General features: G+C 43.7%; 1 protein-coding gene across 4 annotated transcripts in view; it reads left to right on the forward strand.

The window, feature by feature from the left end:
- The first annotated feature begins 4,168 nt into the window (after positions 1-4,168).
- EHMT1 (euchromatic histone lysine methyltransferase 1) overlaps positions 4,169-24,685 on the forward strand; it is a 100,721-nt gene continuing 80,204 nt past the window's right edge. For 2 of the 4 annotated variants that reach the window (XM_032232695.1, XM_032232699.1), the window contains exon 1: positions 4,169-4,243. In XM_032232695.1, coding sequence (XP_032088586.1) covers positions 4,223-4,243 — 21 coding nt within the window. In that variant the 5' untranslated portion in view covers positions 4,169-4,222. Of the gene's footprint in view, positions 4,244-13,544; positions 13,656-13,685; positions 13,779-24,685 lie in introns of those variants that run through there. The other 2 variants (XM_032232696.1, XM_032232698.1) reach the window with 2 other exon arrangements.

Below are 24,685 nucleotides of genomic sequence, written 5' to 3' on the forward strand. Positions count from 1 at the left end.
CAGCCCTCTCAATTCCTGGCAAATAGATGGGGAAGAAATGGAGGTAGTGAGAGATTTTATTTTCCTGGGCTCCAAGATCACCGCAGATGGGGACGTCAGCCAAGAAATGAAAAGAGGATTTCTCCTGGGGAGGAAAACGATGGCAAATCTAGATAGCATCCTAAAAAGCAGAGACATCACCCTGCCAACAAAAGTGTGTCTAGTCAAGGCGATGGTTTTCCCAGTTGCAAAGGATGGCTGTGAAGGTTGGACCATAAGGAAAGCTGAGCACCAAAGAATGGAGGCCTTTGAACTCTGGTGCTGGAGAAGACTCCTGCATTGAGTCCCTTGGACTGCAAGGCCATCCAACCGGTCAGTCCTAGAGGAGATCAACCCTGACTGCTCTTCAGAAGGCCAGATCCTGGAGAGAAAACTCAAGTAATTTGGCCACCTAATGAGAAGGAAGGAAGGACTCACTGGAGAAGAGCCTCATGCTGGGAACGATGGAGGGCAAAAGAAGAAGAAGGGGACCGCAGAGAAGGAGGTGGCTGGATGGAGTCCCCAAAGCAATAGGTGTGAGTTTAAGTGGACTCCAGAGGATGGGAGAGGACAGGAAGGCCTGGAGGAACGTGGTCCATAGGGTCGCAGATACGACTTCGCAACTAACAACAACAACAACAACAACAACAACACAGCTGTCAAACAGCGTGGGTAGAAACCATAGACCCTTAAATGGTTGCAGGAGAATCTTTTTGTCAGTGGCTCTCCATCCTTTCAAGATCTTATTTTTACCACCCATGGAAGCTAGATTTTGATGGACAGCAGCAAGGCAATTCTAAAATCCCCAGCCAGAATGTTGGGAGTTTACATTTAGATTTAACCAAAGAGTTCAGTGTGTTTACAGCCTTGCTTGCTTCTCTCAATAGTTGTTCTTAAAAGAATAACAGAGTTGGAAGGGACCTTGTAGGTCATATAGTCCACCCCCTCCAAGCAGGAGATGCTCCAAGCACCATTTCTGAGATGGCAGTCTCTTCTTGAAAGCTTCCAGTGATGAAGCTACCACCACCACCTCCTCCTCCTCCTCCTCCTCCTCCTCTTCTTCTTCTTCTTCCTCTTCCTCCTCCTCCTCTTTCTTCTTCTTCATCTTCCTCCTCTTTCTCTTCCTCTTCTTCTTCCTCATCTTCCTCCTCCTCTTCTTCTTCCTCTTCTTCTTCACCGCCTCCTCCTCCTTTCTTCTTCTTCCTTTCTTCTTTTTCTTCTTCTTCTTCTTCTTCTTCTTTTTCTTCTTCTTTTTCTTCTTCCTCTTCCTCTTCTTCTTCCTCTTCCTCCTCCTCTTCTTCTTCCTCTTCTTCTTCTTCTTCTTCTTCTTCTTCTTCTTCTTTTTCTTCTTCACCGCCTCCTCCTCCTTCCTTCTTCTTCTTCTTCCTCCTCCTCCTCTAGCTAGACTATTGGATGTATGTATCTCAAAGTAATGTAGTACTCTATTAATATGAATTTAAAAAACCGCTTGCTATCAAGGTACTGTAATTAGGACTATTATCCCAGAGATAATATATTATTGTTAGGGTGCCATGTTTGCAGTGACTATTCAGGGATGATGAAACCTTTCCTTAGCTAATAAGCTCAGAGAATAACCTTCCCACCCATCCCCCCCAGGGAAGCAACAGAGGTAAAAATGATGCAAGAATTGCAGGAGGAAGAGAATGAGAGTTCTTGAAAAAAAAAGTTGTATTGTGAACTAAACCAAGGACACGCAACTATGGCATGCACAACAATCAAACTCTTGTTATGGCCAGTTGGGTCTCGGTTGAGCCTTTTAATAAATCCAGCTACCTGGAGATCAGGGTTTGACTTTGTACACAGCCTGTGAGCACTACTGTGGTTTTTTTTCCCCCAACAAACCATGATTAAAATCATGGCATTTGAAGTCTGTATTCCTTTTTCCGACTTGGCTAAACTCTCCTTTGGAATATTGTTTCATCTAATCAACTTTTTCTGGAACAAACTCTCTCCCACTATTGGAAGAAATGCCCATCTGGGTCCAATTCCAAGTGGGGAGAAAGACACTGGAAACATGGAGACTACTTGGAAAGATGGTTTAATGGTGGACAGGACCACATGGTTTGAGAGCCTGGGCAAAAAAAAAAAGAGAGAGATTTATACCCTCTCTTGGGCCTTGCCTTTGAGCTTCCTGTTCCTGTGCAAGAAATGTATCCTATTGGCTGTCAGACTCCCATGGAGCCATATCTTGAGTCCCAGGCCTAGTTGAATCTTGTTGTGTGATGATGTAATGAAGAAGGTTTTGGGCAATTCCTATTATGGCTGAATGGCTTTGACCTGGTTTGGATCTTGAGTGAGGGCTAGTCCTATCATGTCCTGAGGGCCACGTCTTTTGTGTTGTAGCTAAACTGGCCCAGCCTTTGTCTTGTAGATAGGTTGGCACCAAACTACCTGCTGGGGGTGGGGGTGGGGATGGGAGCAGAGAGCTTGAGCCTCTGAGTCTGTCTTTAGAAATATGTTTCTCCTTTAGGGAAAATATAATATTCTGCCTTTTTAATATCTCCTAGAACAGGGGTCACCAATCTGTGGCTCCAGAGCTGCATGTGGCTCTTTCATCCATCTGCTGTGGCTCCCTTTTGCCGGTCGGCTCCATAATTGATAGGGCTTTTGATTAGGATAGGTAGAGGACGCTGTGCTAGGAGAAGACTCTATGGTGGGGCAACCAGACTTCTGGTCAGCTCCAGAATTGAATGGGGTGGGGGGGGCTTCCGATTAGGACCTTGGTGGCTCTTTTCTGACTCCTGTCCTAGAAAAATGATAGTGAACCTTTTTAGCACCGAGTGGCCAAACCAGGACACGCAAGCATGCGTGCTGGCCACCTGGTCTTCGTGAGCACCAGAGCATTGAAGACCCAAAGATGACCATCTGGCTGGCATGCATATGCCTGTTCTTTGGCTGGTTTGGGGGCCATTTTGGGCTGTTTTCAGGTTGTATTTGGGGCCATTTTCAGGGTATTTTGGGGGTTTTTTTTGCCGAAAAAAAGCCCCATTTTGGGGGTGGTTTTGGCTGTTTTCAGGCTGTTTTCCAGGGCTTTGGCACATGTGCATGCTGGAAGCCAGGAGATCAGCTGGCAACTGTGCTTGTGCCACAGGTCCTAAACTATTTCATTTTTCTAGGATAGGGGTGGGTGCTAACCCCCTACACTCCCAAACTCTTTGCGAGGTGTCTCTTTACACCTAAGTTTCACTTGATTTTTCTTTTTTTTTAACTTCTGGAGAAAGATCAGTTTTGCAGAATCTCTTGTGCTCATATCAAGAATAGGGACGTCATCAGCAGACAGTTCAGTTTCTTCATTAGTTTCCTTTTTCACTAGAGAGAGAGAGATGCCTTCCTTGTTCATTTGAGTTGAAAGATGCTGAGCCTTTGAATTTGCAAAAGAGAAAACTCTCTGGGTGTGGGAGGGAACTCCTTTAGGATTTGGAAAAAAGAAAGTTGATCTGGGATTATGTTCAGGACCAGAGACAGATAACAGGCCACTAAAATGGCCTAAACCTATTGCAGAACCCCTAAAAGCTTGGAAACTGGAGTTTTTAATAAACAGTAATTTGATCTGTTTGTTGGTTTTGTATTGTACACGTTTTGGGTTGTATAATTGGAAGGAAATGAAAGCTGTTCCACTTTGCGTGACATGAATTGCTTCCTGCATTTTCCAATTGCATTAAAACCAGGAGAGCTGTCAACTCCAGCAGGGCAAGGAATCAAAGTCCAAATATGTGAAAGGACCGAAATAAAATTTGCCCCCAAAGTTCTAGCAGGGGTAAAGAACCTGACTCATAAAATAAAATGTTTATTTTAATGTTGAAATTATTTGTTTTTTTAAAAAAGCTTCCAAAGTTCATTTTTTCCTCCCTTCTGCAAAGATGCAAATGGCATCCAGAGGTGAAACTTATTTTTAAATATGATTGTAGTGAAAAATGCAATCTTTTTTTTGCAAAAGTTTTTTCCCCCCCTGACTGCCATAGCCAAGCCCCGCCCACCCCGTACGGCAGATTTTGCTGCTGTTGGGCGCCGCCATGACAGCCGGCATGAATCCCCGGCCCGGCTCCATGGTTGGCGGCGGCCGCGCAGGCGCACTGCTCTGCCTTCCTGAGCGAATGAATGGAGAGAGGCGGGGCCGGGGGAGGGCCGCGCGCAGCCAGCTTTCGAAAAGTGGGCGGGGCTACGCTTCAGGGCTGCTCCGGCCATGGCCACTGTGGATGCTGAGGTGAGTGCGGTCGCCCGGGTGCGTCCACCTCCCTTGTAAGGTGCGAGGGGTTGAAAGGAGGAGACGAGTGTGTGTGTGGGGAGCCTCCAACGGGCCTTCGGAAGCCGAGCCGACCCCCGACGCTGCGCCGGCCCTCGCGTTTCTCCTCCTTCTTTCTTCTCTAGACCCTCCCCCCCGCCATCCTATGGTTCAGCCCGGCCCTCCCAATAGAAAGCATGAGCGGGGGCGCTCCCATTGTGTGCGGAAAGGGGTGGGCGAAGGTGAAGGTGGCGCAGAGGGGGGCGGGGGGAAGAGGAGGAGCCCTGGAACCTGTATAGCCATCGAACGCTCCCTCGCCTCTGCTGCCCGAGCGCTACGGCTATCCAGGTTCCCGGGTTCGCGAAGTGGCGGCCGCTATCCAGAGTCCGGGGTTCCGGCGTGGCCGCTCTCCAGCCTAGTTGGCGCTTCGCCATGCTCGGTCCGGGGCCCGGGCGGCGTGGGCGGGGCCAAGCCCGGCAGGAGGCGGGGAAGGCGCGCGTTAAGGCAAGGCTGTTCATGGCTTATTCAGAGCGCGGGGCCCCCGGGGCTGTTATGAATTATCCAGCCGGCGGGGCTTCTGATTTCCCTTCTTGCAAAAGGATTCATTCATTGCATTTAGGTTTGCAAACTGCAATGCTGGGGGAGGTTAAATGCACATTAATTTCTCTCTCTCTTTTTTTCTTCCTAATGCTGATTTTTGAGCGTTGTTTTTAAAGCAGGCTTGGCTGCACTAAGTTGGCTCCCCTGGCTGGGGACGATGGAGCTTGTAGTCCAAGGCACCGAGAAAGTTGGTGTTGTGAATGCAAAGTCAGTGATTTAATTTTGCAGGTGGGGGGGGGAGGCTGCTTCTTTTGGTCTTGTTTTTAACAGATGAACAGAGTTGAGAGGGACCTTGCAGGTCATCTAGTCCAGTGGTTCCCAAACTTTTTCAGTCCAATGCCCCCTTGGTGCTACAAACTGATCCTCAATGCCCCCCCCCCCATCCCCAGTGGTGGAATTCAAGTTTTTTTTACTACCGGTTCTGTGGGCGTGGCTTGGTGGGCGTGGCTGGGGGGTTCATGTGACTGGGCGGTTTGCAGGAAGGAAGGTAGTAAAATTCAAAACTAACAATTGCACATTTATTCAAAATCCAATTAAAAAACCTTTTTAGTTAATGTTAATTCAACAAAATTGTTGAACATGATCCAGTGATGCCAGGGAGTCATGTTACATAAAGAGATGAATTAGGTCAATTACCTGAAATTGCATTTAATGGACTTTTGGCTCCAGTAAACACTTTCCCCCCCTCAATTAGGCTCTCGGGAAGCCTCGGTCAAAACAGAGACCTTTCTCCTTCCTTAGCAAAATCCATCTGAAGTTCAGGGAAGCTACTGGGCAAGGATGAAGGTGTGGGGTGTGTTTTAAATCCACCCCATGCCTTGATGGAGCAGGGGGTGGAAACATGGGTGGGGGGGGGGACCCACTTCAAGCCTTTTTACCCTTCCCATCTTCTAGTGGTTCTTCCAGGGAAGATAAAGTCAGCCAAATCTGCTGAGGGTTGCAGTTTGGGCCCGAGCGCAATAAATAATCCCAATTTTTTTATTTTTTTTATTTTCCTGTAGTAGCAACTTACGCCTTCCAAAATGGGGGGGGGGAGCTGCGTATCGCTATTTTCTTACGGGTTTTCAAAGCATGGACAACGACCAAGGTGAATAACACCTAGGATTATTTTGCAAATAGTTATTTATTGCTTTGCTTTTTTCCCGCGGGTTAATAAAGCCTTTTGAACGATTTTTTCCAGCGCTTTATAGTACGTCTGTTGCCGCACGCCGCATCTCACCTTTTCTGCCTGTCGGTGTGGGAAATTGTGCAAATTCAAACTGGGTTGAATCCCCCCCCCCCAACGTTGCTTATTAAACAGCTTTGTTGAAACAATTTGATTGTCTTTTTCTGATCTGTTATAGATTGTGCAGCAATAGGAGTAGATATTTCCAGGTAGACCTTACCTGCAGACTTAATCATGTCTTTAAAAAAAGAAAGAAAGAAAAAGTATGTATTTTGTGAAATGTATATTTTATAATGAAGCAGACAAAAAGCAGGACAGCAGAAGAGAAACAATATTAACCCAGTCACCCAGTTGGCTTTCATGCCTAAGGTGGGACTAAAATTCATTGTCTCCTGGTGGTTGACCCAAAGTCACCCAGCCAGCTTTCATGCTTAAGGCAGAACTAGAACTCACCGTCTCCTGGTGATTGAGCGAAGTCACCCAGCTGCCTTCCGTGCCTAGGGTGGAACTAGAACTCACCGTCTCCTGGTGATTGACCCAGAGGCACCCAGCTGCCTTCCGTGCGTAAGGTGGAACTGGAATTCACCGTCTCCTGGTAATTGGCCCAAGTCACCCAGCTGCCTTCCGTCCGTAAGGTGGAACTAGAACTCACCATCTCCTGGTGCTTGGCCCAAAGTCACCCAGGCCGCTTTCATTGCTAAGGCGGGACTAGAACTCACAGCCTCCCGCTTTCTAGCCTAGCGCCTTAGCCACTTGACCTCTCTATGCCAGGGAATCCCATCCAGGCACCTAGCAGAGATCTATACATCTTATCTCACCAGGAGACCTGGGAGCTATTTTTAAGTTTATCTCATTGGCTTAATAAGCAGAGAGTGACCTTAAGCGTGGACTGAGGGTGATAGGGCATAAAACAACAGGTTTCTTTTCTGAAACTATAAAGGCCGGTGTTTATTATGGTCAGCTCCCGTGCCAGGCAGTTTCTGGACCAACCAGCTTGTATTTCTAAAATTCCCCATTTATGAGTGCATCCCTGCAAAAGAGTTGAGAGTGACTTGTGCCCTTACGAAAGACAAAATCCTGGATCAATGCATGAAAGAAATAGAAATAGAATAGAATAGAATAGAGATTAGGATAGAATAGAATTCAAATAGAATTAGAATAGAATTGGAATAGAATATAATTAGAATAGAATTGGAATATAGTTAGAATAGAATTAGAATAGAATAAAATAGAAATGAAATAGGAATAGAAATAGAATAGAATAGAGATTAGGATAGAATAGAATTAGAATAGAATTGGAATAGAATTAGAATAGAATTGGAATAGAGTTAGAATAGAATTGGAATAGAATAAAATAGAAATGAAATAGGAATAGAATAGAGATTAGGATAGAATAGAATTGGAATAGAATTAGAATAGAATTGGAATAGAATAGAATTAGAGTAGAATTGGAATAGAGTTAGAATAGAATTAGAATAGAATAAAATAGAAATGAAATAGGAATAGAAATAGAATAGAATAGAGATTAGGATAGAATAGAATTAGAATAGAATTGGAATAGAATTAGAATAGAATTGGAATAGAGTTAGAATAGAATTGGAATAGAATAAAATAGAAATGAAATAGGAATAGAATAGAGATTAGGATAGAATAGAATTGGAATAGAATTAGAATAGAATTGGAATAGAATAGAATTAGAGTAGAATTGGAATAGAGTTAGAATAGAATTAGAATAGAATAAAATAGAAATGAAATAGGAATAGAAATAGAATAGAATAGAGATTAGGATAGAATAGAATTGGAATAGAATTAGAATAGAATTGGAATAGAATTAGAATATAATTGGAATAGAATTAGAATATAATTGGAATAGAATAGAATTAGAATAGAATTGGAATAGAGTTAGAATAGAATAAAATAGAATAGAAAGAATAAAATAGAAATGAAATAGGAATAGAAATAGAATAGAATAGAATAGAATTCTTTATCTGCCAAGTCTGATTGGACACACAAGGAATTCGTCTTTGGTGCAGATGCTCTCAGTGTACATGAAAGAAAAGATTCATTTATCACGAATCATAAGGTGCAGAACTTAATGATAGTCATAGGGTACAAATAAGCAATTGGGAAACAATATCAATATAAATCATAAGGATACAAGCAGCAAAGTTGCAGTCCTGCAGTCATAAGTGGGAGGAGGTGGGTGATAGGAACGATAAGAAGATTAATAGTAATAGTTTGACAGTGTTGAGGAGGAAGGAATGGTAAATAGAGAAACCCAAACTATATTATAACCTATTAAATGAAATAATAAATGTATAAGAATGATAAATGTAAAGAATAACAATCATGTGGATGTATACTTAAAATGGTATGTAAGAGAATAAAGAAATAAAAATGACTTTGAAAAAAATAGCTTGACAGTGGTGAGAGAATTATTTGTTTAGCAGAGTGATGGCATTTGGGGAAAAACTGTCCTTGTGTCTAGTTGTTATGGTGTGCAGTGACCTATAGTGTCGTTTTGAGGGTAGGAGTTGAAACAATTGATGTCCAGGATGCGAGGGGTCTGTAGATATTTTCACGGCCCTCTTTTTGACTCCTGCAGTGTTACAGGTCCTCAATGGAAGGCAGGTTGGTAGCCATTGTTTCTTCTGCATTTCTGATTCTCCTCTGAAGTCCGTGTCTCTGCCTTGTTGGGTTGCAGAGCCAAACCAGACGGTTATGGAGGTGCAGAGGACAGGCTCAATCCTTCCTCTGAATCAGCAGCTTCTTGGGCACTCTGAGCTTCCTGAGTTGGCGCAGAAAGAACATTCTCTGTTGTGCTTTTTTGATGACGTTTTTGATGTTAGGCGTGTCCCATTTATCAGGTCTTGAGATACGGTAGAACCTAGACATTTGAAGGTCTCTCCTGTCGATCCTGTGTTTAGTATTGTAAGAGGTATGGGAAGGTTTCTCCTGAAGATCTGGATTTATCCACCAAGGATGAGACCTCTCCTTGACCGTTGTCTAAAAGGGAAAAGATTTTTATTTGAAAGATCCTCCCCCAAACGAATAAATCCCCTCAGCAAGAAGGGTTGGCGAGAAGGGCTTTAATTTAACGTCAGCTGTCATTAATGGGTCTATTAAGGCCGATTAAAAAGCCTTTTCTGCAGTCCCTTAACTCTTTTAGCTGCTCATTACCTAGGAGCTGATAACTTTAAATCCCTACATTATGGCTCTAAGGATTGTAATTACCCCTCGGTGATAAATCTCCCTTTTTTTTTTTTTTTTTGCCAGGCAGGTGTGTGGGAGTTATTGGTATTTTTCTTCCCCTCCGTTTATTCCTCAAGTTTAGAGCATACTAACAAAGTCAGAATTCCTCTAAAACTGCTTTCGGGGCGGGTTTGCCACTTTTAAATATTTTGAGGGGAGTTTTAAAACGAAGCATGAGAAAAAGTTATACGTCTTCCTTTCAAAAATAAATAAAACAAATAAATAAAATAAAGTAAATAAAGTAAATAAAGTAAATAAAGTAAATAAAGTAAATAAAGTAAATAAAGTAAATAAATAAAATAAAGTAAATAAAGTAAATAAAGTAAATAAAGTAAATAAAGTAAATAAAGTAAATAAAGTAAATGAATAAAATAAATAAATGAATAAAATGAATAATAAATAAAATAAATAATAAATAAATAAAATAAAGTAAATAAAGTAAATAAAGTAAATAAAGTAAATAAAGTAAATAAAGTAAATAAAGTAAATAAAGTAAATAAAGTAAATAAAGTAAATAATAAAGTAAATAAAATAAATAATAAATAAAATAAATAATAAATAAAATAAATAAATAAAATAAAACCATTGGCTCTGGTTTTAGCCATCCAGAGAAGCAAAAGGATATTGAACTGAGATAGCTGATTTTTTGATCTTGGGTGTGTAAAGGTAGTCCTCGACTAACGACACAGTTCATTTAGTGACCGTTTGAAGTCGCAACGGCCCTGACGAAAAGTGACCATTTTTTTTCCAGACTGGGGCCAGCATCTCCATGGTCACGTGATTAAAATCCGGAGGCTCGGCAACTGGCATGTCCTTACGTCAGTTGCAGCATCCTGTGTCTGTGTGTTTGTGTGATTTCTCCTTTTGCGATTTTCCGACTAGCAAAGTCAATGGGGAAGGCAGAGTCCCTTAGCCGTCCCCCTGATTAACTTAACTGCAGCGATTCAGTTTGAGGCAAGAAAGGTCGTAAAACGAGACCACACACATTTCACAGCTGCCTTGTGTTGTTTGTGTTGTTTATTAACAAGACGGAAACTTGGGGGCTCTGCTCCTTCTCCTCCTCCTTCTCCTTCCTCTCCTTCTTCTTCCTCCATCCCTCCTCCTCCCCTTCTTCTCCTTCCTCTCCTCCTTCCTCCACCACTACTCTTCTTCTTCCTCCTCCTCCTCCTCCTCCTCCACCTCCTCTTCTTCCTTCTCCTCCACCCACCTACCTACCTACCTACCTACCTACCTACCTACCTGTAGCCTGTCAAGATCTCTTTGGGCCTGATGGTTGGCAGGTGTTTTTTTTTTTTTTCTGTTTCCAGCTTCCAAAATTTTGCAGATGATCCGGTTCATCTGGAATAATTCAGTCTGAAATAACCAAGAAACTTGGCTGGCTCCCCCTACACGGGCGGTGAGCGAGTCTCGCTGGCTTCCTTGTGTGCAGACTCCAAAGGTTAGCTTCAGTTACAACACGGAGCCTAGCCTTATGCGGTGTGTGTGTGTGTGTGTATGTGTATGTGCGCAAAATCCAGGTTAAACCTGTTTGAAACAGGGCCCCGTGCTTCCTGCTAGGATAGCAGAGAGCTTTTTGTCTTTGACTAAATAGGCAGAGGTGTTACGCCGTCGGAAGCCACCATTTCGTGGATTCGATCCTTAGCCCGTTTTTTTTTCCCCGTGGGTTGCGCAAAAGGGATCCCTTATTGGTCCCACTGCTTCTTTGCATTTCGGGAACGTTGAATGCTGCCCGGTCCTTTTCCTATAAAGGGGTTCTCGGTGGTCTCTGAACTTGGGGGGGGGTGTTTCTTGCAGACGTTTCATTACCTAAACGGAGTCTGCAAAAAAACCCCACCAAACTCCGAGAGCACCAAGGAAACCACAGCCATCGTCATCCTCCTCCTAAAATGCCAACTCCCTTCTGACACTGATGGTGTTACCTAATGTGGGTCACGAAACGTTTGTAAGAGAACCACCAAGCTCTGAGAGCACCAAGGAGCGCACAGTCGTCGTCGTCCTCCTCCTCCTCCTCCAAAGCCCTATTAGCCTTGATGACATTACCTAGTTGGGTTATGAAACATGTTGCAAGGAAACCACCAAGCTCAGAGAGCACCAAGGAGCCCACAGTTCTCCTCCTCTTCTCAAAAACCCAGCTCCCTTCCAGCATGGATGATGTTACCTAGTTGGGTTATAAAATGTCTTGCAAGGAACTCGCCAAGCTTAGAGAGCACCAAGGACCCCAGAGTTTTCCTCCTTCCCCTCTCCTTCCTCCTCCTCCTCCCCCTCCCTCCTCCTCCTCCCCCTCCTTCTCCTCCTTCCCCCTCCCCCCTCCTCTTTCTCCTCCTCCTCTTCCTCCCCCTCCTCCTCCTCCTCCTCCTCCTCCTCTTCCACCTCCTCCTCACATCTATTCCCTTCTAGCCCTGATGACAGTACCTAGTTAGGTCACGAAACGCCTTGCAAGGAAATCACCAACCTCAGAGAGCACCAAGGACCCCTCCACACACACCCCATTTTGACACCTGAGCCACCAATTAATTCTCTTTTATTGATTCTTTTTCTCCCCGGTGCCTATTTAAAGGACAGACGCTTCCCTGGATAAGCCCTGGTGGGATGCCTGCTTTCACACACACACACAAACACAAAAGACATCTTTATTTTTAGCAGGTGACATTTCCCAAACGAGTGGGTGCTTCCCTCCCTTTTTTTTTAAATTTCTTATTTTTAAATTTACAGGATGGGTTCCATTGAGGGGAGGGGCGGAAAATAAAATGGCGCGGAGGTGATAGGATGAATATGCAAAGCGAAATCTGTTTTGTTTCCCTCTGTCCTTATCTTAAACCTACCCTCTTCCACAAAGACCCATAAATCCACGTTGTCATAGAAACGGCAAAAAAACCCACCCACCCATTGAAGCGTTAAAATTTACACACACAGAGAGATTTGCATATGCATGGTCTAGATTAAAAAAAATGGCTTACATTTCTTCCCCCACCTCCCTCCTCACTTGGAGAATCTCTCTCCAGATGTTGGGGGCCCCAAGTCTTTGTATTCCCATCACCTGGGGTTTCCCCCTCCCCTCCCAGGTGTCCTCAAGTGGTCTGAAAAGAGGTTGAGTGGGTGGGCTTCCTTGGTCCGTCCTGCCTTTGAGGAGAGTAAAAGTCCTGATGTCTTGGATCTCTCCATGTTTTCCCCCCCCCCCCAACCTCTGTTTCTTTTGATTTGGTCCACAAGCTGGAGTTTTGATTTTTTTTTCCTTTGGGAACATCTGGCGGCCTTAAAAATAAATGGGGGACAAAATGGTGCCCCCCAAAACAGAGAGGAGGATCAAGCCAGCCTTCTGGCGTTCAAAGGGGTTTGTGTTTAGTACACCTCCTGCTCTTTCCTCCTCCATCTCCTTCTCTTCCTCTGTTTCTTCTCCACATCTGCCTTTGCCTCCTTCTCACCCCTCTTTGGCCCCTTCTCCTCTTTTTTCTCCTCCTTTTCATCCTTCTCTCTCTCCTCTCCTCCCTCTTCTCTTTCTCCTCTCTTCTTTTTCTCCTCCTTTTTCCTCCTTCTCTCCTCTTCTCCTTCTCCCTCTTCTCTTTCTCCTCTCTTCTCCCTTTTCTCCTCCTTTTCATCCTTCTCTCTCTCTCCTCTTCTCCTTCCCCCTCTTCTCTTTCTCCTCTCTTCTCTTTTTATTCCTCCTTTTCATCCTTCTCTCTCCTCTCCTCCCTCTTCTCTTTCTCCTCTCTTCTCCTTTTTCTTCTCCTTTTCATCATTCTCTCTCTCCTCTTCTCCTTCTCCCTCTTCTCTTTCTCCTCTCTTCTCCTTTTCCTCCTCCTTTTCATCCTTCTCTCTCTCCTCTTCTCCTTCTCCCTCTTCTCTTTCTCCTCTCTTCTCCTTTTTCTCCTCCTTTTCATCTTTCTTTCTCTCCTCTTCTCCCTCTTCTCTTTCTCCTCTCTTCTCCTTTTTCTCCTCCTTTTCATTCTTCTCCTTCTTCTCCCCCTCCTTTTACTCCTCCTTTTCATCCTTCTTTCTCATTCTCTTTCTCCCTCTCCTTCTCTTTCTACTCTGCCTCCACCACCTTCTCATCCTTCTTTCCTCTTCTTCTCTTTCTCCTCCTTTTCATTCTTCTCTTTCTCCTTCTCCCTCTTCTCTTTCTTATCCTTCTTTTCCCCTTTTCCCCCTCTTCTCCTTTTTCTTCTCCTTCCCTCCTTCCTTCCCTCTACTTCCTCTTTTCCTTTCTCTGGCTTGCAATGCAACAGCTGGGCCGCTGGAGGCATTGCGAGAAAGCTTGACGGAGCATGCTCTCCTCAATCATCTACTACCGTGGGCTTAAACTCGTGGAAGAGAGTAGACTAGGCCTCTCTGAAAGCCTTCCATGAAAATCCCCAAGGCCAGCGCAGATTGGCTTCGGAGGTACGATTGAGTCCAAGTTTTCTTCACGTTTCTCCCAGCTGCAGGTCCTACCTCAAGGGCTGTTTCCAGGAGACCCGTTGGAGAGGAAAGGATCGATCATCCAAAATAGCAAAACAGAGCTGTGTATGTTTCTCTCTCTCTCTCTCTCTCTCTCTCTCTCTCTCTCTCTCTCTCTCTTTCTTTCTTTCTTTCTTTCTGTATCTTTCACTCTCTCTGTGTTTCTTTCTCTCTCTCTCTGTATCTTTCTTTCTCTGTTTCTCTCTCTCTCTCTTTCTTTCTGTATCTCTCTCTCTCTCTCTCTCTCTCTCCCCCAGATCCTTTTTCCTTTTATCTATTCTCCTCGAGGCCAGATCTGAAAGGCAGCTTGGATTTACCCCAAAACGAAGGAATCCAACCTTTTGCATGCTTGAGTTAGAACAGCTGAAATGGCTGGGTTGACTCAGCTCTGGAGAGCTTTCTCATTCTCTTCCACCATATTTTTCCCTCCCTCCCTCTCTATCCCCTTCCATTAAACGGTGGCAAGCTTTTTTTTTCTATTTTTGGCGCGCAAGAATTATTTGCAGGAAATCGACAGCAGGAGATGGGTAAAATAATATTAATGCAGTCAGGGAAAGAGATGATCATTGTCATATTTGTGTCTTGAATTCTTCTTTCTTTCTTTCTTTCTTTCTTTCTTTCTTTCTTTCTTCTTTTTCTTCTTCTTCTTCTTCTTCTTCTTCTTCTTCTTCTTCTTCTTCTTCTTCTCCTTCTCCTTCTCCTTCTCCTTCTCCTTCTCTTTCTCCTTCTCCTTCTCCTTCTTCTTCTCCTCTTCTTCTTTTTAAGCCCCTTTCCAGAATTGGAGAGTTAGAGATGGCAAGTTTGGGTGGGGACCAAAAGAATTGCAGGAAAATAGGGGGTGGGGGAAAAAAAATAACAGCTTTCTGGTTGTTGTTTTTTTTAAACCGAATCTTCTTTCTCTCCCCAGTTATTTCCTGGAAAATGGGAAGTTTCTGGAAAGTTAGGAGAAAAAAGGGTTTCTCTCTATCAGTTTCAGTTCTCTTTTGAAAAAAAACAGTCATAAAATGCTTTCCAGGTTTCTCAAAAATGGCGTCTGTTCACCAGGTAAGGTTATTAGAAGAGATTTTTTTCCAAGATATTTTGGGCAGATGTCACATTCTGATGATTTTTTTTTTAAATCCATGAAGCAAAAATGAATTTCCAGAAAAGGGGAAAATTGGGAAGAACATGAAAACCTGTGCAGTACCTAATCTCATATATATGCAGTGTTGATTTTCCATCTCCAATGCCAAATGTGTTGTGCATCATTTTGCCTATAAAATAATATTTTGCACGTCTTGTTCATTTGAAAAAAATACCGATTGTTACAATATCTATTGATAGAATCAGTGGTCCAGGAGGGCCAGCAGTCTGCTTCTAAAGCATTTAAATGCATCTTGGTTTCATGTTAGTTTCCTGCTTCGCCCTGATGCTGATAATCATAGTTTTCTGGGGTATGTGTGTGTGTCTGGATGAAAATGGTAGTTAATGAAATAATTTTTCCTTTAATGGCATGCATACCCAGGGGAAAGTGAGGGCTTTGTGGAGATCCGGTTTGAATCAAATAAGTCTTTTAAGTTGCCTTAAAAACCACAATGCATAATTCTGATTTGATTTCAGAAGGGATATTGCTGTCAGAAACAAAGGCATTTATTTATATTTCGATATCTTTAGGAATACAATCAACTGCCCCACTTTGGTATGTGTTACCAAGTATGGGTATTGATGAGACGCAGTGGCTCAATGGCTAAGACGCTGAGCTTGTTGATCAGAAAGGTTGGCAGTTTGGTGGTTTGAATCCCTTGCGCCGCGTAACGGAGACGAACATCCAATGTTGAGAACATGTCCTTCCCTTGTTTCAAACAAGCAATGCTCACGGTTCACACGTTCCCAAACTCCAAAAAAAATTATTTTTGTTCAGTTTGGAACGGGATGGGTGTAATTCCACCATGACGCGAGATATTTTCTTTGAAGAGGAACGTCACCATTCGCTTGAGTGTTGGGAAAAGTGACAAATAACTCTTGGCAGTTTCCAACTAGCCTTTCTCCATAAAAACCCCGCTCTGGGTTTACTGACCTTCGGTAGATACTCTTGCCAAGTCTCTACCAGTCCCCTCCAAAGAGTTGTCAACGCCTTTCCCACTTTTTCCATGACGGGATGGGTTGCGTTCTCAGCTTTGCGGGTGCAAATGTCTCACCAAGAGACACTTCAGGAGCAACTAGCAAGAGGAGAAAACTCTACCCATTTTTAGCCTGGCCTTGTTGACAAGAAGGTCATAGAGGAAGAGAACATGTCACTAGGCAGTCTTCTACGGAAACATGTGAATGTTGGGTGAGGTGGAGGGGAGACGGCGATATTGGTCTGCCTCTGTGCGTTTAGCTTGGTTCCAACGTGTTCTGCAGTAACATTATGCAATTGTGGTTTCGAAGAACCATTGGAGGATCTCAAATGGAGCTATAGAAGGCAAACGTCGATGGAGATTCTCAGCCATCCATCGTCACTGTTGGGTCAAAGGAGCTTTTTTGAAAGTGGGCTGTTGTTTCCTGGAGGAGGGGGGTGAGTAGGAGGAGAAAAAGAAGGAAAAAGAAAAGAAGAAGAAAAAAAAGAGGACCAGGAGAAGGAGGAGGAGGAGAAGAGAGTAGGAGGAGAAGAAAGAAGAAGAAAGGATGAGGAGAAGGAGGATAAGAAGAAGAAAAGAGGAGGGGAAGAAGAAAGAAGAAGAAAGGATGAGAAGGAGAAGAAAGAAGAAGAAAAAAGGAAGAGAAGGAGGAAGAGAAGAAGAAGAGAGTAGGAGGATGAGGAGAAGGAGCAGGAGAAGAAGGAGGAGGAGGAGGAAGAAGAAGAGGAGGAGGAAGAAGAAGAAGAGGAGGAGGAGGAGGAGGAGGAGGAAGAAGAAGAAGTTGCTTTTGCTTCTCATCCAAGAAGCTTCAACAAGTCTGACTGGATGGTTAGGAGATGGAAGAATTTAGACACAGATGACAAAGTTCATTTCATAAAAGCTGCAGTAATTTGACTGAAGCTTTAGTCACATCTATAGACGTCTTGGCTATTCAGAAAGAACCCGATGCCCTAGATTTTTGTTGAAAGTAAATGTAGAATTTACTCAAATCCTGAGATGGCTGACTCAAACCCTAACGCCCCAGCCCAAGTCTTTAGAAAGAAAGACCTACAAAAGTCAGGATTCGTTTTGAGCATCAACATGGAACGGAGCTTGTGATCCTTCGGTAGCAATAATTTGCTTCTGATTATCCTCCTAATTCTTCACCACAATTTGGGGAGGAAAGAAGAGCGAGTCCCAAGATTTTAGACATGTCTACCAGCCAGCCAGATCTCAACCTGCTCCATTCTCCTCTTCACGAGTCCAAAAACAGGATCTCTTTCAGGAGATTGAAAACGATTCCACAATTTTAAATTCTTTGGCCTAGCCGAGGCGTTTGAAGTTGTTCCATTTCTATTTTGAGTGCCCTGTTCTGTTTTACTGAAAGAAAAAGATGGGAGTCCAGCTACATTTTTGTTAAGGGATAGTTATCGCTGTTCTCTGCGACCTATATTTCTAGGTTATTACCGCCTGGCATATTCTGTGTTTGAAGATACCCACTTCTTGTTTATATCAGGGTATCTCTTTTGAGTAAGGTGTATGATTACTTAAAGACATTTCTTCGTTTGTTGGGAAAACAGCTCATTTTAGCAAGAACTGTGTACCCCGCAGAAACACAACAGAGCAAAAAATAAAATAAAATAAATAGAGCCAACGTAGATTTCAGATTGTTTCATGTTTGAATTGTTTGCATGAAGGTGAGATTCAATGCAGGTGGAATACTAATTTTCATGCAAATTACTTCCCCTTTGCTTGTAAAACTGCTGAAGAGAAACAGCGAGTTTTTGCTCAAGTCTGCAATTGTTCAGTGTCCTCATTAAAATATGAAACTTCTTCCCGAGAGCAGCCTCTGTACTGAAAAACAGCCTCTGCAAAGAAAAGGGAAAAAAAGAGAAGTAAATTTGGGATCCTGGAAAGTTAACTTTCGGAATTGGTAGCAACATGTTTAATGGAATGGAATAGAATAGAATTTTTTATTGGCCAAGTGTGATTGTATGCCCAAGGAATTTGCCTTTGGTGCAGATGCTTTGGTGCAGTGTACATGAAAATAAAATATAATCCATTCATCAATAATCTCATAAGATACAACACTTAGTGATAGTCATGGGTTACTAATAAGCAATCAAATTATACTAGGAAACAAATAAAACAATATAAATTTTAAAGATACAAGCAACGTGGTTATAGTCATAAGTGGGAAGAGGAATTAGGCAATAGGAAGGAAAAGAAGAATAATAGTAATACAGTCTTAGTAGGGAATATGACAGTGTTATGGGGATTAGTTGTTAAGCAGAGTGATTCAGGGGGAAACTGTCTTTGTATTTAGTTGTTCTGGTGTGTAGGGCCCTATAGTATCGTTTTGAAGGTAAGAGTTGAAGCAATTGATGTCCAGAATGCGAGGGGTCTGTAGATATTTTCACAGCCCTCTTTTGATATTTTGATATTAGGGGTCCATTTTAAGTCTTGAGGTATGAATGATACAGAAATGAAGGACAGAAAGAAACAGCTTTGTTGAAGAAGAATCAATGTCTTTTCCTAACGAAGGACAAGTTCCTTCTTGCAACTATGATAGGATTCTTTGAATATGTCAACATTTTTTTATGAGACATGTTCGGTGGTCACCGCATAGCTGAACATAGTTGGACAAACATTGAGGAGCATTGAGTTGGCAGACGTTCAGAGGAAATGTAGCACATAGAATCATAGGGCTGGAAGAGACCTTGGAGGTCTTCTAGTCCACCCCTCCTGCTCAAGGCAAGAGCGATACAGGTACAACAGTTCGCTTAAATTACAACAGCACTGAAGAAGGTGCCTTATTTTTCACACTTTTCACTGGCCACAAATTGGTCAGCGCTGCTTTAGATGGTTCCAGATGAATTAAGTTCCTCTTCCACCCCAAAAATTACCTCCCACGTTCAAATTTTTTCAAAAGTTGGTTGGTTTGTGTCTTAAATTTCACCTAAACTTACCGACTCACAATTCTGTTTCCTTTCCTAACGCCTCCCTAATACACTTTGCAAGTTTTTATGACAACCGGTGTCATAATAGCTCTTTAGCGGTGCCCAAAATTACATTTAGAGTTTTGATCGTTCTGGTTCCCTAGGGAAACAGAAGTCAAAATGTCTTGCGGCGAAGCTAAAAGCCCAGAAATTTTATCCTGATTCTATAACCCTAATTTAGATAAAGCAAATAAAGGGATTTGCCTGCCCTCTAAAAGGGTTCTTAACTTTATTATGTGGATATATTTTAAATAATTCTAAAGGGAAAGCGAAAAAGTATAAGGCGGATGCACTGTTTTCATTTGGAAACTCCAGAGTTTTAATAAGGGGATGTATGGCTCTCGTTTTTAACATTGTTTTACAATAGATATATGTGCCTAAGACGCTGAGCTTGTCGATCAGAAAGGTCGGTAGTTCGGCAGTTCGAATCCCTAGCACCGCATAACGGAGTGAGCTCCTGTTACTTGTCCCAGATTCTGCCAACCTAGCAGTTCAAAAGCACCTTAAAAATGCAAGTAGAAAAATAGGAGCCACCTTTGGTGGGAAGGGAACAGCGTTCCGTGCGTCTTTGGGGTTGAGTCATGCCGGCCACATGACCACGGAGACATCTTCGGACAGCGCTGGCTCTTCGGCTTTGGAACGGAGATGAGCACTGCCCCCTAGAGTCGGGAACGACTGGCACATATATGTGAGGGGAAACTTTTATCTTTTTATATGTTCCCACGAAGACTCCGCTTATTCAGAACTCCTTTGAATTATATGTGGGTGATGACTTTCCCAAATTAAAATGTCCTGATTTCTAATAAAGGGGAGTATCACGGAACTAAATTTATAGAAGTAGGGGGGAAAAACATAACCCAGAGTTTTCTGGATAAATGTGAATGCCCGAAGAACTTTGCAAAGCCAAAAGGAAATTCCAAAACATGTCTGAAGTTAGAAAAAAAAAGGATTTTGCAGACTTAAAATCGTTCCTGTTGAATGCCAAATGAACTGGGCCTGGAAAACCGACCAAACATTATATTCGCAAGGGAATAGTTTCGGAATCACGCTCGCTAGTCGAAATTCTCCTGGAGTTTGCTGGCAGTCTGCTCAGCAGCGTGAACCACACAAATAAGAAATGAAGAACAAACAGTGTTAGGGGCGGAAAAAAAAAAACCCCACCGTTGGTAACGAGGTCAGCCAATTGAAAATGAAATATGGCAGTGTTTCTGCCTGCCTACCTATCTGTGTAAATATTATTTTTTTCTGCTTTGTGCAAGTGGATCAAGCTTTCTGTTTCTGTTCAGGCCGGAGTCCGTCCATTGCATGGGAGAAAAAAAAATCTTTGTTTTGACAGGGTGGGTGTATTGACTCGCTGTTTAGATCTCCCGTGACAGGGGGGGGCGGGGGAGTGGAGAGGGGAAACCTATGGCATCTGGCTCTTTAAATACCACCGGCATACGTTCGATGCATTCCATCTGGGAAGCTTGGAGAAGGGAAATGTGACTTTGGAAAAGGGGGGGGGGGAAATAAACGCAACCAACCTGGGAAGGGAAACGCTTCTAGGTCTCTTTCTACCCAACTGTAGTGGCACTTCCTTTGAATTTTTATTTTTTTGCATTTTGAGGTCAACCTTTTTTTTTAAAAAAAATCTCTCTCTCTCTCTTCTCTCTCTCTCTCTCTCTCTCTCTCTCTCTCTCTCTCTCTCTCTCTCTCTCTCTCTCTTTTCCCTCTCTCTTCTCTCTTCTCTCCTTGTGGTCAGACGTCTCCTCTCCTGGAACGGTGAGATGCCAGAGAGTTGGCTTGAATGTCCCTGTTCTTCTAGCTAAATGACACTTCCTTCTGCTTACGTTTCATTAAAACCTCCGAAATGGCTGAAGGAGCAGCCCGTAGTGAGCATGCTCCAGTTAACAAACTGCACCCATAGAGGGAGATGGTGATGTGAAAGGAGGACTTGAGAGGCCTGGACGGAGAATTGTGGTGGTTCCCCCCCCCCCCCTGCCCCCTCTCCCTTTCAGACAGGACCCAGAGGTAGGCTGAGCTGGCAGTTCCATTCTTGATTGGGTTGAGGGGCTTCAGGGAAGGGCTCTGAATCCAGGGGGCTGGAGCTTCCTTGCAAAAGCTGGCAAGGCTCAGAGGGGACATTTGACTCGAGATGGCTTTTTTTTTTTAGCAAGCTTCCTGGGTATCTCTTCAGACCTTGGAAACCCGTAAATCTGAATTTTGGGGCATGGAATTGACCAACAAGCTGGTTGGGCTTTAGCTCTGGATTGCACTTTCTCCCCTGGATTTCGTCTCCATGTTGCAAGAAACTTGATTTTGCTTTCACACCCAAACTGCTGCCTGGGGAGAGGAATGCAGTATGCAGCTCGTTTTTCCACCTCCTTCCTCCTTCCTCCTCCTCCTCCTCCTCCTCCTTTTGGTTTATTGTTGTGATATCTTTTCTTTTGTTTGTTTGTTTGCCATTCAAAGCAGGGAAAATTAATCTGTTCCGGAAATGCGAAGGTTGGAGCGGGCAGGAAAATGGCTGTGTTTTGTGTTGAGTTCACATGTTGTTTTGTTGGGATGGAGAGGGCCTAGCCCAGAGGAAAGGCATCTTGGGTTTGAGAGGATCATGGTAAGAAGGTAGGGGAAGAACAGAAATCCCCATTGTTGGTTGCTGATATGGATGCTGTTGGGCATTTTGAGATTGACAAGGGCTGGAAATGTCCCACTGTCGCTTTTTAACAAATTCTGGGGAATTTGGAGCATTCTTGCTCCTAAAATGTTTCCTGACTTGAACTTGGGTTGGTTTTTGCAGCCTGCTCTGGGTTTTGTGGCTGGTTTCGCCCACGGAGAAGTCAACTAGACCAATATTGATCCCAATTTGAAGGATCAATAGACTTTCGGAAGTTATCAGCTGCCTTCAAATTCACACGTCAGTGAGGTAATGTGCGCATGCGTAGAGTTGCCAGCTAAAGAACTGGGATCAACTTGGGAGTAAGGCCACAGGTGGACGATGAATGGCCCCTCCCAGAGGGAATCAAAGAGGAGCGAAAGGGGAGTGGAGTTTGCAGGAGACAATCAGTTTGCTTAATTGGTTCGTGACTCTCTGAGACTCCTTGCCAAGTTCTGCAGATATCGGCCTGGCAGCTCTCCAAGCCAGAGAAGGTCTGTGACCGTAAATCCTCCCTCGAAAGACTTTGCTGGATGTGAATGACAGAATTCACAGTCAATTAATAAAAGGGGTTTTTGGCAGGACCAGGACTTTGCTTCATGCCTTCGGGAAGCCTCAGTCAGAATGCCAAGGCTGCCGATCCGAATGGATAAAAGATCTGGTGGTAGAGTGAAACCGGTGATCCTTTTTAGATCGCGGAGTTTAATAAGAGTTGGAAATACTTGCACGAGCTTCAAGAAAATTTAGGGGAAGAAACCAACCGACCAAATGGAGTGCTTGATGCATTTTATTCCCTTGTCTTCACAATAAATTGTTCCCTCCAACATTCACTTATGATTGCCTTCCGAAAGAGAGGATGGTGAGCGTTTGGGGACTTAAATTCTATCTATCTATCTATCTATCTATCTATCTATCTATCTATCTATCTATCTATCTATCTATCTATTTATCTATCTATCTATCATCTATCTATCCATCTATCCACCTATCTATCTACCTATCATCTACCTACCTACCTACCCATCCACCCACCCACCCACCCACCTACCTACCTACCCACCTACCTACCTACCTACCTACCTATACCTATGTATCGTATCATATCTATCTATCTATCTATCTATCTATCTATCTATCTATCTATCTATCTATCTATCTATCTATCTATCTATCTACCTACCTACCTACCTACCTACCTACCTACCTACCCAGCCTTTTCTGACTCTGTTATTAGGAAAATCTCTATGGAGATCTGGGAACATCTGTTTCAGCCTCCTTTAATCTGGCAATTCTTCTTGTGGGCACCCTCTTTGGGCACGATCTGCCTTGAGAACCCAAGAGTCAGCTGATGATCATGGAGACAGTTGGGAATAAAAGCGTTTTTGGCCTCAAAAACCAGCTCGGATCCCGATGTGTGCCAGTGTCGCCAGATCGAGAGCCAAGAAGGTGCAGGAGGAGAAAGGAGGAGAAGCCGAACATCAGGAGCAGATGCAGGAAGCAGGATGCCAGGCGGCAGCCATTTTGTCCCATCTTCAGGGGAAGAAGGAAGTTCGCCACAACAACATGGCCGCCATCATCTGAACTTCCCAACTATCTCCAATTCTTCTTGACTTTTGCCAGGGATGAGAGGCATGGAAACCTCCCTCTGTCCCCCCAGGGGCCGAACGGCGAGATTGATTTCAACCAGCCTATCTGAAGCGTGTTCATGAATGTAAAAAAGCCTTATGCATGATTCAGAACACAATTCCACCCCCCCCTTTTTTTCTCTCTCTCTCTCTCTTTCCAGATATTTATTTATACGGTCTCAGCTGCCGCTGTAGAAATGAAGCTGTTTTTTGCTCAATGGTTGCTGAGAAGCAGTCGTACTTGAATTCACGATGGGCCGATCAAGGAGCTGGGAAATTGGGAACGCAGTTGTGTCATCTCTTCATAGCTTTCAGTTGGGTATTCCTGCATATGTTTCAGTCTCTGGGATGGTTAAAGACCCGGAGGCTAAAACAATATGAAGAACGGTTGCAGGAATTGGGATATGGCCAGTTTAGAGAAAAGAAGGACCGGGGCAGGGGGGGGCGGGGAGGACAACATAATAGCAGCCTTCCAGTATTTGAGGGGCTGCCCCAAAGAAGAGGGAGTCAAACTATTCTCCAAAGCACCAGAAGGCAGGACAAGAAACAAGAGATGAAAACTAATCAAGGAGAGAAGAAACCTGGAATTAAGGAGAAATTTACAATTAACCAGTGGAACAGCTTGCCTTCAAAAGTTGTAGGTGCTTCATCACTGGAGATGTTTAAGAAAAGATTAGGCAGCCACCTGTCTGGAATGGTATAGGGACTCCTGCTTGAGCTGGGGGGTTGGCCTAGAAGACCTCTAAGGTCCCTTCTGCCTCTGATTGATTGGACTGATCATAATGTGGAGGCTCAACCTTGCATTTTGCCTCTTCAACAGCAGTTCCTTGAATCCTGTGTCGTAGCAGAGATATAAGCATGGATGTCTACTTTTAAGGGACGTGTTGGCTCAGTGGCTAAGATGCTGAGCTTGTTGATCAGAAAAATCGGTTTGAATCCCTAGCGTTGCGTAACGGAGTGAGCTCCCGTGACTTGTCTCAGCTTCTGCCAACCTAGCAGTCTGAAAGCACGTAAAAAATGCAAGTAGAAAAATAGGCACCACCTTTGGTGGGAAGGGAAACAGCGTCCCGTGCGCCTTTGGCGTTGAATCATGCCGGCCACAGGACCACGGAGACGTCTTCGGACAGCGCTGGCTTTTCAGCTTTGAAACGGAGATGAGCACTGCCTCCTAGAGTCGGGAACCACTAGCAGATATGTGCGAGGGAAACCTTTAGCAAGACCTTACTTTTAAAGCAGCTCCTACTGAAATATTGCAGAAGAGGGTTGAATTACTTTTCAGTTTCTCTGTATTTCTAAAGCTTGCCTTCAGAAGTTGTGGGTGTTCCATCACTGGAGTTCTTTAAGAAGAGACTGGACAGAAGTGGGATAGGTTCTCCTGCTTGAGCAGGGGATTGGACTAGAAGACCTCCAAGGCCCCTTCCAGCTCTATTCCCTTTGAATTCTGTCGTGGATGTGAATATGTTTGGCGGGGTCTTGGATTCGACCCATATTTTCTTTTTTTGCATGTGAATATTTACCGTCCTTGAAAGACTGGGGGCAGGAGCTTGCCAATCTTTCTAAGTTTTGATCTCCCTTATAAATGTTGTGTCTTGGATTGGTATTAGTGATTGCAAAGCGAAATATTTTTCATCTAACC

This window comes from Thamnophis elegans, chromosome 16 (genome assembly GCF_009769535.1).
Source record: "Thamnophis elegans isolate rThaEle1 chromosome 16, rThaEle1.pri, whole genome shotgun sequence".
NCBI lineage: Eukaryota > Metazoa > Chordata > Lepidosauria > Squamata > Colubridae > Thamnophis > Thamnophis elegans.